The sequence below is a fragment of the Struthio camelus genome, chromosome 2 (assembly GCF_040807025.1).
Source record: "Struthio camelus isolate bStrCam1 chromosome 2, bStrCam1.hap1, whole genome shotgun sequence".
Classification (NCBI taxonomy): domain Eukaryota; kingdom Metazoa; phylum Chordata; class Aves; order Struthioniformes; family Struthionidae; genus Struthio; species Struthio camelus.
Genome location: NC_090943.1, coordinates 163,331,132 through 163,348,174, shown reverse-complemented (window position 1 = coordinate 163,348,174; position 17,043 = coordinate 163,331,132). Strand labels below are relative to the sequence as shown.

Sequence of the window (17,043 nt, the reverse complement as noted above, 5' to 3'; positions counted from 1 at the left end):
AACCCCCCTGCTCAAGCAGGGTCCCCTAGAGCATATTGCCCAGGATCGCATCCAGACGGGTTTTGAATATCTCCAGCGAAGGAGACTCCACTACCCCTCTGGGCAACCTGCTCCAATGCTCAGTCACCCTCACAGGAAAGAAGTTTTTTCTCAGGTTCAGGTGGAACTTCCTGTGGCTCAGCTTCTGCCCGTTGCCTCTTGTCCTGTCACTGGGCACCAATTTGGTGCTTTTTATTGCAGAAATATCTACAAATTGGTGTTGTTATACTTAGCTCAGCTGTATTCTCGACAACTCAAACACCCTCACCTGTATCCTACTGAATTTCCTGTTTCCTGAACTACATTCAATTCTGTCTTGATCATCTGTCTGTGGCTGTGATTCCCCCATCACTTAGCAACATGCTTCTTGAGATACTTCACTGGCTTTCCAACAAATTCTCTTTTCCCTGTTCTCTTACTCTACCATACTGTACCTACTTTGATTAATACTTCTTCCTTGCCAGCTGTGTCCAGTGCTTTATAACTGTTTTTTATCTGAGATCTGGTGGTTCCCGAATCTACTCAAGATGTTGTCTTGTTTTTAACTACCTTGGCAAAGTGCTTTTGAATCAGCATATGACAGATTATAAAATGAATGGATTTGAATCAGTATATACTGTTGAATTTAAACTTATCTTTCTTGTTTGACCTGCTTCCTGTCCTTTTATTGCCTTTGTTTTTCATATTGACTTTGCAAAGTGCCCCAAGGTGCTTTCGTGAAGGACACTTTGTAAATGTAAATTTGATTTGACAGGTGATTTCTCTGTGAACTAAGCTCTTAAATCACCTCCTGTGAGAAATATGGGAAGCAGAAATTTGGGGTAAAAATTTTAACAGCTACTTCTAGCTACCTGCATAATTTTGTCAATTAGCTTTCTTTAGCTCTTTTCATCCTATTATGTGATTATGTGCCAGCTGCAAGTACAGTAGGGATAGTGATGGTCCTGTAACATTAATATTCCCAAGAAGCATGGTGATAGGTGCCTTTTGTTTGCATTTTTACAATAGCCAAGAAACAGACCTCTCTAGAGCCCTTTTTAACATCAAAATATATCATTCATGGCTTTTTAAGATCACTTGCTGTCCCTGCTACAGCTGCATGTTTGAGTGCTGTACAAGGCACAAATAGACTAAAGGACTCATAAAGGCTGTGAAAAGATATTCTTTTTTTCTCCCTATACCTCAGCTGTCCTTCTGTATGAGCATTGATTATCTTCAGGTCAGTCAAAAAGATATGAAACTGTGCACATCTTATGAAATCACAGTCTGCCTTGGCTTGTGGCCCTGATATGCAGTAGAAAATCCTGTAAGACTTCTGGAATGTGTCACAACAAGCTGCAGGAAAAAGGAGTGGCAATGAGAGACTCAGGTCTTACGTGTCTTTCTTTTGTTTAACTAAAAGGAGGCACAGATTAACATCCTTACCGGCCATAGCACTTTACTCTTTAGATTGGCTTGAATCAGACTACTTTGTGTAAGGAAAGCAGACTCTGCTTCCAACTGAGTAAACTGTCGTTTTACCTGTAGCAAGTTTTCCATGATTCCCTTTGTCTAAACTGAATTATGCACTCACGAAATCTAATTGAAGGCTAAATTTTACTGCATTGCTCTAAGGAGATCTGCTGAAGTGAATGGCACTAGTTCAGAGCATTAGCAGAGAAGGGTATAAACTGGGCTCGTGTGGAACTTCAACTGAAATTGCAAGCAAACAAGAGTAGTGTGCCACCACTTCTGGGGAAAATGTTGATTTCTCCAGCCACCCACAGCTGATTTCAGCTCTCCTGCTGCACCACATAATTCTGAACTGATATTTTCTCATGTCAGCTCATCATATATTTTTTGGTAGCCTGCACCAGAAAGGTGTCATCTCATGGGCTAAATAATTGCATTCTCTGTTTTATTGTGGAGCAAAAGTTGAAGGTGGCTTGTCTGGGGCACTCTATTTCCAGCAGGACAGGAAAAGGTAGAGAGGAAGAAAATAAGAAGGGAAGCAGCAATGAACAGAGAGGTAGAGTGATGCCCAAACACAGTGAGACTAAATAGTCCAGAATTCTTCGCTTCCATAAAGGGAAAGCTGAGGGAGGGTACTCTATAAGTCGATAAAATCCTGACTGCTGAGATGAATGGGGAATGATTAGTCACTATTTCTCTTATTATAAGCGTGAGAGGACACTCAAAGAAATGGTAAGGCAGTGATTTAAAGTAAACAAAAGGAAACATTTTCGTCACAAAGTGCCTAATGAAATTATATAAATCTTTGTCATTGAATGCCACAGGGACCAAAGGTGTAATTAACTTCAAAAGGGTATCAGGAAAAAATTGCACATATTAGATCTACCAGGGGCTGTTAAATAGATAGGTAGAATATGCCACCTCCAGCTCAGAGGTTCTGTAAACAGAGGGATCTGGGAAGCTGGGAAGATGTACTAAAGCAAGGATCATGCTAACCATGCCCTACTTCTCTGCAAATTTTGCCTAAATGTCTGTTACTGGCAAAGGTTAGATGAATTTTTCATTGGAGCGAGAATATTTAATTATTCGTATTTAATCATGGCTTATAAATTGTTCATGAAATCTCTCTATCATCACAGAACCATGCTCCAAATTCAGAAATACAGGATCACATAAAGCTGAAGCTTCTGCCAAGTGCCCTTAGTTTGATAACAAATCTCACTTTTGTAACCCTCATGAATAAGAGGAATGAGAATGAGACCTGCAGATCTCAGGCACAATATGATTAGGGAGTTGTACTAAATATTTCCTCGTTTCTATTAGAAAAAACAAGACTTTGATTTTAGGAAGACTGTTTATCAAATATCACTAAAAAAATACAATCTCTAGCCCGCGACATCCCTCAACCTCAGATTGCTGGACTCTACAAGACTGTTTTGACAAAATATCACTGAACACGTGCTTTATTCTTGTACTTTACCTAGGCGTTCTCTGTAGGCCTCTGTTAAGGACAGGACCCCGAGTGAAGGAGACCTGGACTTTCCTAGCATGGCTCTTCTTGCACTGTGTTCCTGAAGGTATTAACCACAGTGCTGCAGACCATAGCTGTCAGAGCTTGGATAGCCCTGCTGGGCGGGTGACGCTGGCATGCAGAGTAACGCAGCCTGCTCCGAGGGTGGTCCACCACTGGTCTTAAACTGTGAGGTGCCCTCAGTGAGCCACCTTGCTAGCACTATGGCTGTGACTGCTTCATGGCAGGCAGATGCAGTGTGCAGACTCTCAGTGGGTTACTGTAACCTACTGGCTTTTCTAGCTGATGTAAGGACCAGAGCAGTTTACTCCTAAAACACGCTGCATTTGCAGAATACTAATGACTTCTGGATTTACTTTCCACTCTTCCCCTTCCCAAAAGCCCGACTGAAACTGGAACTGAGAGGAGCTCACCTGAGCTCGTAACCCCTAGCAGTGGTGGGGGTGGCTGGGGAAAGGTGCTGACACTGCAGATCTGTGTTCTGTCTATGGCTCACACAAATATTATGCATTTCTTACTTTGTTTCCTAAACAATTCTCACTTCCTCACAAGCAGACAGAGCACAAAGAGGTATTAATGAAAGACAAATAAGCTGCTGGAATTTACACTGCCCAAGGATCCCTGCCTATTTGGCTCTTTTAAGTTCATATGTCAAAGGAAAAAGCTGTGGCACACCTTCTACAAGGAAAGGAGAGTATATCTTGCAGCTCTTGCATAGGCATCAGTGAAGAAAGAGGCCTGTTTACACAAGTTCGGGCTATGTAAGCATTTGATTATATTTTCAGCTTCTCCTATTGAACAGTTCAGGATTTAGATTATGGAAGCTTGTGCTTTGGCATCAGCTGAAAATGAATTTATTCAATTTGGCCAATAACAGAGTAACTATTATTACTGATATTAAATCTTAAGCTAATTGACACTCTTTGTATTCCTTAATATGGCTTTCGTCTCAAACTAAGCCATGAAACAAATCACAAAGTTGCTTTTACGGAAGAGGCAGTGCAAAACAAATTGTTAATTAAGTTTGTAATCATTCCTGACTACAGCCCTGTGAGTCAGTTCTTGGAAACATCATTTGTGGTTCAGCTAGAGTTTAATGCCCCCAAATACTGCATATTTCTTCCTCAAGGCAGAGAGAATTTTATATGTTTGATGTCTTTAATTAAGATTCAAGAGATCCTTTTATGTAAACTTTCCTAACTGTTTAGTTTTACAGCGTACATGACCGCGGAGCAGTCATTCTCTCTCTCGCTCCTTATTTTTCAGACGGATATTTTTGCCTCTGTTGTCTGATCAAATCCTGTTTGTTGTTCCTTGCAGATAACGGCTCAGGCAGTGTTGTTTATGTGTATGAACACCGCAGGAATCTTCATTAGCTACCTATCAGACCGAGCACAACGTCAAGCCTTCCTGGAGACCAGAAGATGTGTAGAAGCCAGACTGAGGCTAGAGACAGAAAACCAGCGACAGGTATTGGCAGGAACACTTCTCTTTTTGTGTTAACTGGAATTGATAATTAGCCAAGAGCAGGGTGTCCGCTCGTTTGTAGCCTCACTGTCTCTGATGCGATGCCACCCGATTTGTGCGGCTTAAGTGAGTTGCATGCAGTTGTTTTTCTGTTGTGTATTGATTTGATGATGACGTCTTAGAGTTTTTCATTGGGAAACAGGATGGATAGAGAATGACTATTCATTGTCTTTTCACACGTAAGAACAAGGAGATATCAAATGAAGCTAGAGCTGTCTGGTTTAAAAAAAAATGGTTCTTTATGCAGAGCGTGGTTAATCTGTGGAACGCCCTGTTTCAGAGCGTTGCAGATGCTAAAAGTCAAGTGAAAACTAAGCAAGTAAATGGAAGATAACTCTATCTAGGCAGATAAAATGCTACAACCTTTCCTCTGTTTGAGGGATGAATTTTGGGAGCTGTGAGGACACTGCAGGGACGTATCACCATATGCTTTCTCTGTTCTTCAACTCTACCCTAAAAATCTGCTTTTGGCCACTGTCAGAAATAGCATACTGGGCCAGGTGAATGCTTGATCTGAGCTGGTATGTACATCATCTTTTCCAATCCAGAACTAAGAGTCATTAAACGAGAGAAAGTTTGACGCTTATTATCTAATAGTACCAAGGCAGCGGAACTTAGATCTAACGTAAGTTAAGTAAATTTTGCGTTGTCACTGAAATGTGAGTCAGGACAATGTTCTTCTGCTATTTTAAAGGTTATTTTGAAATCAAACTGCAGCCTAAATACATGTTATAGTGCTATTTCATTCTCAAATTAACTTAGTAATTTATTTTGTCCTGTTGTATATGCAGATGCACTGCTTATCCTTTGTATCTTGTTCACTTCTTGAAAGCCATGCTGTTATGAAGAGGTCTAGGAAGTTGTCATGTTCTAGACTTTACACAAGAACTGAAGAACCAATTGTTCTGGGTAATTCAAGTTATCTAGGCCAGAATTTACCTCCAACTCTCACTAGTTGGGGAGGCTTTAGAGAAAAGGTGGATGCTATCTAAGATTCTCTGTTTTGGTCTTGATTGTAGTACCTCATTTGTATGTTTGGTTTTTTGCGTTGAGTTTTTTTTTTAGGTTTCTCTTCCATCAGCTTGTCTAAACTGTTTTTTTTAAATTTAACTCTTTGCAAGTTTCCACTTACTTAGATTCTTATTTTCTGAAGTACTTTGTAAAAAAACTTTGTGATGTTTACTTTCGTAAAACATCAACAAAAGACTCCCCTGTTCCAGATGATTCTGAGGATTTTCCATCAGAATTATTTTAAATTCTTTTAGAAAACAGAGTTTTTACAAAGACAGGGGTTTTTTTTGGAGAAAATCAATTTTACTGAAATTTTATTTCCTATTAGCAAAATGAAGATAATGCTCACATTTGGACTGTTTACTTACTTATTAATTTATTTCCCAGGGTGGGATAAAGTAGGAATCAGAAGTATTTCATTTCTGATGAGTTGATGTCGAGCTGTATATTTTGTCTTGGCCCAGCACCTTGCAAGGTGTTGGCACTATGTTATCCTCTTGAGGGCAGAAGCTGCTGGAGAGTTACCCCACCCCGCTGACACTCACCTGTAACCAAACATTGTGGTACACCACAGGCATCATAGGACTGGAAATGCATAAGGGAAAATGAATTCTGGTCAGGAAAAAAGGCCGCAGGAGAAATTATAAACCTCAGGACCCTAAAGGAAATAGCTCTTATAAAACATAGTTTGATCTAAAACTTACCTACATTTTAGGAACAAAATATTCTGATATATTTTCCATCAAATCTGTCGGAACTGTATTATTGCACACACCAATATATACATATATACTTATATATATGTTTGTACATATACAGGTGAACACACACACACACATGTGTGTGTGTGTGTGTGTGTGTGTGTGTACATACACGTGTGTGTGTGTGTGTGTGTGTGTACATATATACATGTATTTCAGCTTTCCTTCCAATTTGGAGCAACAGCAGTAGCAAAAAGTCGTGATACTAGAATATCTTGAGGAACGGAGATTATTATTTCCCTCACTCTTCTATTCTGCCCCTTCCCCTCTGAAGCAGCATTCATTTAAGAATTTTCTAAGCATATATTCTTTAAGATGACTGGCAATGTCATATTTTGGATGGCTGCTTCTTTTGAACAGCTTGATCATGCTCAGTGGATCAGCATCCTCAGGCAGTAATCCAAGGACTGCTAGCATTTTTCTCTTCTGAAGACATATGTATTTCATGATACAGATAATCTGTAGTTCTTTTCACACATTAAAGAAAAAAATATGCTACCTGGTAATGCGCATCACATTTAAAAAAAAAAAAAAAATCAGGATTAAATTCTTTCCAGAAAATAGCTCTGATTGATAAATAAAGTTAAAAAACAGAAAAAAAGAAATGCATGCAGGCCAATAGCTGTGCTATGGTTTCTGAAACTTTCTAAACTATGGATAAGGAGCTAAGAATGGGTAGAGTAAATAGAGGAATACTTCTCAGCATAATTCTTCCGGATAATAATTCCATGAGTTACACTGTAACCTTAATGTTTCATAACCAGAAAAATGCTAAACAGAAGATACAAACAAAATTTTTCCTCCTTATCCAGCATCCACTAGCTGCAGGGGCTTTGCCAGAGAATTGTAACTGATTAAAAACAGCTAAAATTTAAAGTCATTTTCATTCAGGAACATATACAGAGGTGAAACAATAGGAAAAAATACCCGTTGCATTTTCATTTCTAAATGATCATAGTCTTTTGACATGTATTTGAAGAAGTAATTGTCTTAATTACTGTATTAGTGTAACCGCAGAAGAAGATGTCCTCAAAATTACCCAGTGAATTTCCCATAAGCACCAGAAACTTTTGCCTTGGTATGACCGCAAACCTTAATGCCGTTGCACTTCAATTTATTCCTTTGCCCCTTAATATAAACTGCCTACACATAAGATTTCTTATAGGTAGGTTAAGCTTTAGTGCCTTCTAGTGGTGCTGCTCTCTTCTGTGGTAATGGGTGCCGTAATTAAAATCTCTCAAAGTTTGTTCCCACCTCACACAGATTCCATTTCATTAATAGAAATAATAGTAATGACTGTCATAGGTAGCCGTACTGACATGCCACATCATATAGAGAATTAAGAGACTACTCATGGACGTACTCGTTATGAAGGTTGCTAGAGAGGTCCCATATTATCTGGTTTATTTTGTACTTATATGGGTTTAAATTAGAAGACCGATAAACTTACAGGAAGAAGTAAGGGTAAAGTTACTTCTTACAGTAAGAAAATAAGATGAGTTAAAAAAGGTAATGAGGAATGTTATTCTCCTCCATAAATATTTGCAGAAAAATATCCAATCTTTTACAATTATAAAGGTTATCTAAATGCTTTAGATATACTTCTGTTCATTATTGCGCATTATTAAAATTGAGTAGTTAAGTTTCTAAGCTTTCAAAATGACTTCTTTAAGTTCTCTAAATACCCTATGTTTGTCATTTCTGATCACCTATTCTTCTAATAACTATAAATGTTAATGCTATCATTATTTGACATTGCGTAGTGCCTAAGAGAGGCAGTCCTGAAAAGTCATCCAACTGTGAGCGAGGCATTTTATAATCTGTATTTTGGAGACAAGAAGGAGATACACTCAGACATGTGGAAACACACAAGGAAACGATAATACTGATAAGTAAAGACCTGTTTGCATTTCAGAGATTTTTTACAAACCCCCAAAAGAGTACTTGCCTATGTTCTGCAATATAAATTATCAGTATTTACTATATCAGCTTTTTTCTTATGGTGAAAAGCAAGAGATGGTGTTCTGCATTAAATTTTGTACAGACAAGCTGATATTTTTGCAGTGAAAGCAGTTTCATTCATTCATTTGCCTTCATCCTTTTTGTATAGTGCAATAAAAATTTAAGGTGAAACCACAAAAATCATAGTTTTTCTCCACTCTGTTTTGAAGGATGATTTCTTTTTTTATTGCCGCTCTAAGCTGAAATGCGGGCAACCAGATGTGATAGTTTATTTTCTGGATGTTGTTATTTTCTTGCAGTCTAGATTCTCTTTCTTCTTGGGGACATTTCAGGATTTAAGGGCTCCTTGCTCTATTTCAGGGCCCTTGTGGGGTTTTGTAGTTTGAGAGGCAAAGTCGCTTTGCTCCGGGAAAACGTTTATGTGCCATGTTATGGTTTCAGTTGCAGAACTATAAATCTGATTTTACTCCATTGGTCCATTCTCCATAGAAAATATCCTCCTGTTCAAGCTTAGCTTTTAGACTGATTGCAATATATTCACTTACTGCACAGGAAGGAAGAGGGTGAAGTACAGACCTGTACGATGGGATCAGTTTCTATGGACCAATACAGTATGAAGTACACACCAGTTTCTAAGGAGGAGTATGAATGAAGTTTTTCAAAGGTTTTAAGCAACTAGAGTCCCAGTTTCCAGTTTTCAAAACCTCTATAGAACTAAGCTCCTACGTTTTTGTAATCTCTCCTCTCCTCGTCTCCTTTTTCTGTCAAGAAGAATTGTCAGTAAAATTTTCAGAAGCATTTCACTGACAATATGAATTTTATTCATATTTTTAAAAGAGCCTAATTCATTAAGAAAAAGACACTTTGGAATTAAGCACCTTATGTTGTGAATGAATGCATATTAGTATTTCCAAAAACAATTCAATTTATAAATCTAATCCCTGTATTAATAAGGTGAGCAGTGCTATAGATACAATGGAGAATTTCTCCAGCAGTCACTACAAGTGATGCTTATGCACTCAACTGTACAGTACCCCCTATGTGATACCACTGGGAAATGCAATCACTCTGTGAAACTGAAATCCAGGGTACATCCATATCTACTTATTTCCCAACTTTCATTTCAAAATTAGAGTTTTGGAGAGGATCTAAAACATTCACAGTTTGGATTGGTTAAATGAGACTCCACTGCTGGAGAATTCCAGAAAAATCTTATCATAGAAAGATGAGCGAAACAAGCTAGAGAAGGTAGCACAGCCAAGACAATGTGTCATAAAGTCTCAATTTACCAGCTATTGGTCAAATTATGAATTCAATTTTTTTGTAATGAAATGTAGTTACCTGTGCGTGCTTAAGTTATGTAATTATTTCAAACAACCAAAAATGACAGACATAAAATGTTCTCTAGTTTTGTTTTGTCCACCTGAAGATAACCTATAAACACAGGACATACCGTGACAAGGTTCTCAGTTGTCTTACACCTATCTAGTTCCAAAGACAACATCAGTTTCCACAACGTGTTTGAAGTTTTGCGTCAATATTTTGGTTTGATATGTCTGCGTTCCAAGGAAGCTCGCAGCCAGCGGTATACTTTGCTAATAAGCAATTCAAAGACACAGTCTTTTGTATTACCTTGATTTCACTGTAAGGGCACGGCAGACAGTTCTGCTTTCATTATATCTGCGCAATGAAAATGGAAAGTATAAATTTCTTCCTTAATTATCTAGTGCAAAACTTTCAAAAAAAAAAAAAAAAGAATGTCATTTGCATCACTGTGAAAACGCCGTGTAATTGCCCTCAAGGAAGAACAGGAACCTGCATTAAATTTCTTTTTCATTTCAATTTCTCTTTATACAAAGTCACTAACTTTTGAATGAACGACATCATAATTCCACACATACACTGAAATGACATCTTTGTTAAGAATTGCACTAATTGTACATCTCTGCTGTCCTTTCCTGCTCTTTCCCAAGTAATTCATTTCTACTTGAAATGCGTCTAACATTTTGAACTTTCAAATATTACCACTTAATTATAAAAAAACTCTCAGACAACTTTGTCACTCTGCCCCTCCCTCTACCACCCACACATACACCAAATTATGCAGGTCTGAAAACAATTGTTGTGAGAGGAGGTTAATACTTTAACCTACAAAATTTCTTATGATTGAAGCTGGAAATAGAGATTGAAAACTACTAGGAAAGGAAGATCACAAAAGTTAAGAAGTTAACTAATTTTAAAAATCTGTCCAGGGTTTACTCCTAACACAAGAGGTTTTATAATAAGATCTCAAAATTACAAGACTGCTAGTCATGGAAATAATGGCTACACCTTTATTCTCTGTCCAAGACCCCTCTAGACTCACAGTAAGACTAATGAAGCCCAGACCAAGAAATAGGAAAATATGGTTGATCTCAAACTACATGAAGTTGTTAGACTGCATCCTGCTAACATGAATAGCCTTCAGATTGGACTTATGTTTCAAAAAATAACATAAAAACTCTCTGAAATATTTTATTTGAATTATTTCTGACAGATTTAGAGCACATGATGGTATCTTTCGAAATAAGGATATTCTTAGCCGTAGTTTGAGGTGACAGGTGAAATCCCTGTTGATTTATGTGATGCTTATATTCATCCTCTGGTGAAGTGCTTGTCCTTGTTCTCACTGAGCTGGTTCTGCCTCATTCATGAAAAGAAAACTCTTACTTACTGCACAGAGAGCTCACCAACAAGCTGCTCTGCCACTGCTACACGAGGCTAAAGAGAGGGACTAAGACTCCAGCTAGAAATAAATCTTCCAGTTTTAACTTTGAAAAGTAAAATAAAGAAAATTATTCTATTTTAATTTGACACCTAGTTACTGCAGTCTCAGTTGACTTACCCAGAGCTAAAAGGTAAAAAAGCCACAATGCATTAAGGTCTATTTTTAGCTGCAGTTTTGACATCTCCCTCTGAGGAAATCTTTAGCAAGCAAACCACCCCCACCCCGGCTGCATTTTCTCGAATTCTGCTAAGATAAGTTGCTCTTATATGTATACAAATATCCTTCTCAACATCTTCCCAAGCCTTACAAATGATTTCTGGGGTGTTTGTCACACTTGCAGAAGAGAGAGGGGTGAAGGTAAGAAAAAAGAGCAATTAAGACAGTGTGTGGCAGGAGAAACAGCCACTGTCTGCCTCTTGTCCTGCCAGGATTACTGAGGTGAGATGGTGCAGGCTGGCATTGCTCTTAGTCCACCAAGCTTCCTAGGACTTTTCTAACCAAGGAGGAGGAGGGAGAAGACAAGAACCTGTAGGCAGGGTCCTGGGATTGATCGGATTTGTGAGAAAACAAGAAAAATCCTTTCTTAAGTGGTCTGATGAGAAGATACCTCTCCGAGATCACCCTAGCAGACATTTCCTCCCCTGGAATCCTGCCACTGGTTTTACTGGTTACCTACTTTCCAGCTAATTTAGCGGATATCTTTCTCATAGCGGAGTTCATAAATTCACATAAAGCTCATTTTGAAAGTTAGAACAGTTCGATTATTATTTCATTTGTTCTCCACAATAGATCTGAACTAACCAACCCCGGAGGACAATTTGTCCAGGTGAGCAGAGAGTTGGTTTGTTTCTCAATGTAAACACACTTTCTATTTTTCTAGTGTTGGTACCTGGTCTCTAAAAAGCAAGGACATCCCATTTTCTTAAGAATAGCATCTGGTTGCTGACATATTCAGTCTCTCCTGTCTGTTATCTATGGAACAACTGTAATCTTCTCTTAATCTCTTTTTCCATTAGAAAGTTGTTCTGGCTGACCATTTGTTTCTCTTCTACCTCTACTTCCACAGGACTTTTTCACACTTTCCCATGCAACAATCTCTACTTCCCATAGATTTAAGAAGCTCTCTACAGACTGATGAACTCTATTTTTAAAGAAGCTTACATGCTATGTAGGTTTTATCAAGCTCTTACAAGTCTAGATTTTAATCAACCATCAGTACTTTGCAACCTTTAAAGCAATAGCAGATTGGACTGGGATTGGAAAGGACATTTTAAGAGGGTTAACCATTATAAAGACATCATTTTTGTATTGGTGCTAAGAATACAAAAATCCCTCTAAAGTGGTATGAGGATAAAGTTCAGATTTGGTTTAAAAATAGTAATCTGAGGTTTAGAGATCCCACGATCTTTTTCATGGCAGAAGTAGTTTAAAATCCTTACTAAATAAAAATTGTGTTCACAATAGCTGATGCTTTATTTTTAAAGAGTAGGCAATAATCTGACCAATTAAAAATTCTTTGTAAACCTCTGGTTAAAGGTTGCACTTTAGCCAGCTTCTTTATTTATGGAAAACTTAAATTTTAGTTCTATGAATTTTGTGGTAATCATTCCATCGTGGGAGAAAAGTTTTACACTCCTGTTCTGCTGGATGTAATGGGCAAGCACTTCAGCCTTCCCAGCCTGTTGAGTGTGGGATGCCAAGGAAGGGTCATTGTTCTCCACCCTTTCTCTCGTAGTGCTGCCCTCTTCTGAAGAACCGTAACTCCAGTAGAATTTTGTTCTCAAAATTGCTCCCCTGGTACTTAGAGGATCCTATTGAAAGTATATTGTTAATCCAGAAACCTAAGAAATGGATGATACTGCAGACATCATATTGTTCTTCACAATCCATGGCTGTACTGAAAAGCTGACCTCTCTTCCCTAAATCCCTTCTCATGCTTCTCCTTCTTCTTGGAAACAACTATGCAATATTTATATGCACTTACCAGCAAACACATCACAGAAACAGTACATCCATTTTCCAGATCTTCTTTTCTCAAAATGCCCCATCTGCTCATGTCCACTTGCAGATGAAAACATTTATATGTTAGATTTTAGGCGCTTTTCCTTCTGATTCTACTTGACTGCACTTTAGGAATCTGCTGATTATATTTGTCTTTTATCCTCAAAATATAGCCCGCACCTCTTATTTTCCAGTAGAAATATAAGGTAAAATCAAAATATAGCAAAAACATAGCAAAATAAGCATCCTCTGCCTTCTTTCTTGCTCCTTGTAAATCCAGAATGGCAAATGGACTCAAATGGAGTAATGCTGATTTACAGCCAATGCTAGAGAAATGATAATCAGACCCTGAACTGCAACTTATAAAAGGAAAAAAAGTAACCATAAAGACTGTCAGAACTTAAAGCATGGCAGCTTTCCCTAGAAGATATTGGTGAGAAAGCAAACTATGCTTCCCCTCTCTAGTAGATGCCTTTTGGATTCAGTAGCAATAAAGTTAGCTAGCCATTGGGTTCACTAGTGATAAAGATAACCTTCCAAAAGTCCATGTGGTTTTGTCATCTGTAAAGTAAGTTGCTTGAATGATGTACAGGTCAACAGTGAACAGCACTGATTGCTCATTGATCAGCATCTGGTGGCCTGTGTCTCCTGTGTTCTCAGCTCATTGCTAAAGAGAGAGGTGTCTAATAAAAAAAAAAAAAAAGCCATTATCACAGTTGCCCCTGACTAGTGACTGTTGCTGATTGTCTCAGGAAAGTGGACAAGGGTGAAATGAGCAAAGGGAGAATGAAATAGTTTCAGCCCCCTACAGAGAAGAGATACTTCTGCCAGCTGGTCTGCATTACAGTCATCTCTGCTTAAATAGAGAACTCCAGGCTCTGAATTCATCAGTCCAGTACCTTTCCCGAGCTCTAAATGTACTTAACCATTTTAAGGTCATTTTTCTTTCTTGTTCATTATTGGTACTTTATATTAATTTTCCATAGCACCCTGAAATGACTGTAGGAGGACTGTCAAAAGTCCTGTTAGGCATTACCATTAATAGAGAACATGTGGTCCAGATAATGGTTTTAAATTATCTGTGAAGCATATAAATTCTAAGCCAGCCAAAAGCAAGTCACTGATGCCATTTCCAAGATAATTTAAGGTAGCATATAAATTTTAGGTCTAGGTTTTTAAATAGATTAGGGGTTTTTCACAGCCTCAATATCTACACATATCTCAACAAGCCTATTAAAAGGGATCTGATTTTCAAACAGTGACCATTACTCCCCTTCTAACCTCCAGAAATCTCCTGGAGAAAGTTTTATCCAGCTTACACTATTTAAGATTGGAGTCTTGTAAATCTACGAAAAGGTGGATTCCTTGTTTTTACCAGAATAGATGACCTACTAGCATTTTTTTCCATCTCTTTGTTCTGCAATGATTTAGTCGCATAAAGCTGCAGAATAAATGGCATCCAAGCTTGCTTTCTGCCACTTTCCATTTCATTAGTTGCAATAACTGGTACTATTGAGGCACGTATATATTGCTGAAGTTGCCTAATAACGTCTGAAACAGTAAATAAAGAAAAAAAATGGAAAAAGCAATATCTAAATTAATAGAGAGTATAAAGAGTGCAGAACAATTACATGAAGACTCAACAGCAATAGAATCAAAACAATCCTAGAACAGTGAAAACGTACTGAAGCATAGAACTAAAGATACAAAGCCAGAAAGGGCCATTCTGATTCTTTAGAACAATATTATGTTGTAGAAGCTGTTTTACTCTCCCTTACTATTTATATAAAATAAAGAATGGCTTAAGATTATGCCTTTGTGGTATTAGTCTCTAGTATATGTGCCTATCCTTCTCCTGCTTCTAGGGTATGACTCTGTCCCTCCTGTCCGCACTAACTTGAATCTGTGGAAGGCAATATACTAGAAGATAGTACAGCACTTAAATGAGGTATTTTGTTGTATTTCCACATAAATGTTTTTCTTCTAGATAATTTTCTTCTCTACAATCACCTAACAGATTCAAAAAACAGATCAGGAGATTTGGAAGGAAATGAAAAATAAAATTATATAAAATTGGCCCTAAATACATCTAATGGATTGCAGTAGGTCTTGGCAGTATCGCTTGTAAGCATAAATTTTCATGTCAACAAGATAGGATAGTAACATACATTTTTTATAACTTTTGCTTTTCACTGAAAGTCTTTGCTAGGTGGCTGAATTTCACAGTGGGGTATCAGCCTATAACGTAATCTTCATTCAGGAAGTAAAAAGTCCTGTGTTTGGATCCAGAGGGTCTGGGTTTTGTAACCATTGTTTGTACTCCATAAAGACACATGCTAAGTGTTGTATCCCATATGGGCACTGAATTCGAGACTTGTAGAGTCATATTTCCTAACCTAAAGGACAGTTCAAATTACAGAGCAATGCTAGGAGATAATTTTATTGCACAAGATTAATCTTTTTTTTTTTTTTTGTAATTTCATAAATACTTTTGTAACTATTTTACGGAGGAATACCATTTTTCAGTTAAAAGATATACACAGCAGTAATAACAGGTACTGCGCCAGAAAAATTTCTCAACAGAAAGGATCATTCCGCCATGTCCCAGTAAGCTACAGGACGAGATAAGTATTCAGGAGGCCAAAATGAGACTGGGAAGATATGAAAATACAACCTAGCAGCCCTAGAAACAGCCTTCTACTGCTCAGGGAGCTCATTGCAAGCAGGCGTTAAGATGGTAATATTTTTACACAGACAACTGGCTGATGAGAAAGGTGCCTCCTTTGACATCTGGCTATAGATTGTTAATTATCAAACCCTACCAGAATTTTATAATGAGGCTTTAAGTATTTGAATCTGCAAACTATTCCTCACCCAAACAAAGAAAAGGAACAGCAATATCTTGCCGTCCTTCCCTCCAGCATATACTGCATATATCATCTCATGCTGTTCTGGGCCACATTACTGGGGAAACGATGGGAAGCAAGTATTTTTCCTGTAAGAAAAAATGTGTGGAAGAGGCTGCTTACTTCTCACATTGCCATAAACCTTATAACACTTCTTAGTTAATACCTCACTAGACACCATTAAAAAAGCCACGACTCTCATAAACACCAAGTTATCCATTTGGAGGAGACCCTAAATTGGCATGTTTCATAGCCAATAGCTAAAGAAAAAGAGACTCCAAAACCTCATCTGTGATCTGGCCTTGTTTGTCTTTGAGAACACCAGATGCCTAAATGGAATATATAGCCAAAGACAAGGTACGTGGGAATGGTAACAGCCTGAATTCAAATAAAAGAAAGTTGATACGGCTCATATCACAGATTCCAGCAGTAAGTAGTAAAAGCTAACAGTCAACCTCATAACCTCACACGGCTGAATGTATTAGCTATGGCAGTTCCTTCCACAGTCTGTTAATTACTTGCTATTGTCTCCACAGAAGAGAGAAAGAGCGGACGCAAATAGACTGTCTGTTGTGCATTAAGTAAGAATGAAGGAATTTCTCTTCAGAGCTGTTCATCGTAATGAAAGGAGCTAATTCCCGTTTTCTAGAGCGGCATCTACAATAATTACATCTATTCTGAACATTATCACTTTTTCAGTAGAAAACAATACCATTTTTATCTACTTTCCCTAAATGTAAAAAAGGTTCATGTACTCCAAAAAAGCTTAAATATTGCTCTGAATAACCCTTTTCTTATGCTATTGAGCTCAGTGCCTAAAGCCAATAGAGTTTCCATGATATTAATTATAATCTTTGTTAAAGTCCAGCTTGACAGTTCTGGCAAAATGATTCATAAAGATCAGTACGGGAAGTGTGTAACAGTTTCTCTAGATTCTGTGTCAGGTTAAACATTTTGGGGGTATGTCTGCTCCATTTTTTAAGAACTGTCTTGGGAATAGCCATGAGCAACTCATGTTCCCTGATCCAACCACTTCCTCCCACACAGCTGTCTCCTAAAAGACATTGAAGAGATATATATATGTTT

The 17,043-nt window shown here is 37.9% G+C and overlaps 1 protein-coding gene across 2 annotated transcripts in view; it reads left to right on the top strand.

The window, feature by feature from the left end:
- ADCY8 (adenylate cyclase 8) overlaps window positions 1–17,043 on the top strand; it is a 128,700-nt gene that overhangs the window by 26,105 nt on the left and 85,552 nt on the right. For both annotated transcript variants that reach the window (XM_068933317.1, XM_068933319.1), the window contains exon 2: window positions 4,343–4,492. In XM_068933317.1, coding sequence (XP_068789418.1) covers window positions 4,343–4,492 — 150 coding nt within the window. The remainder of the gene's footprint in view (window positions 1–4,342; window positions 4,493–17,043) is intronic.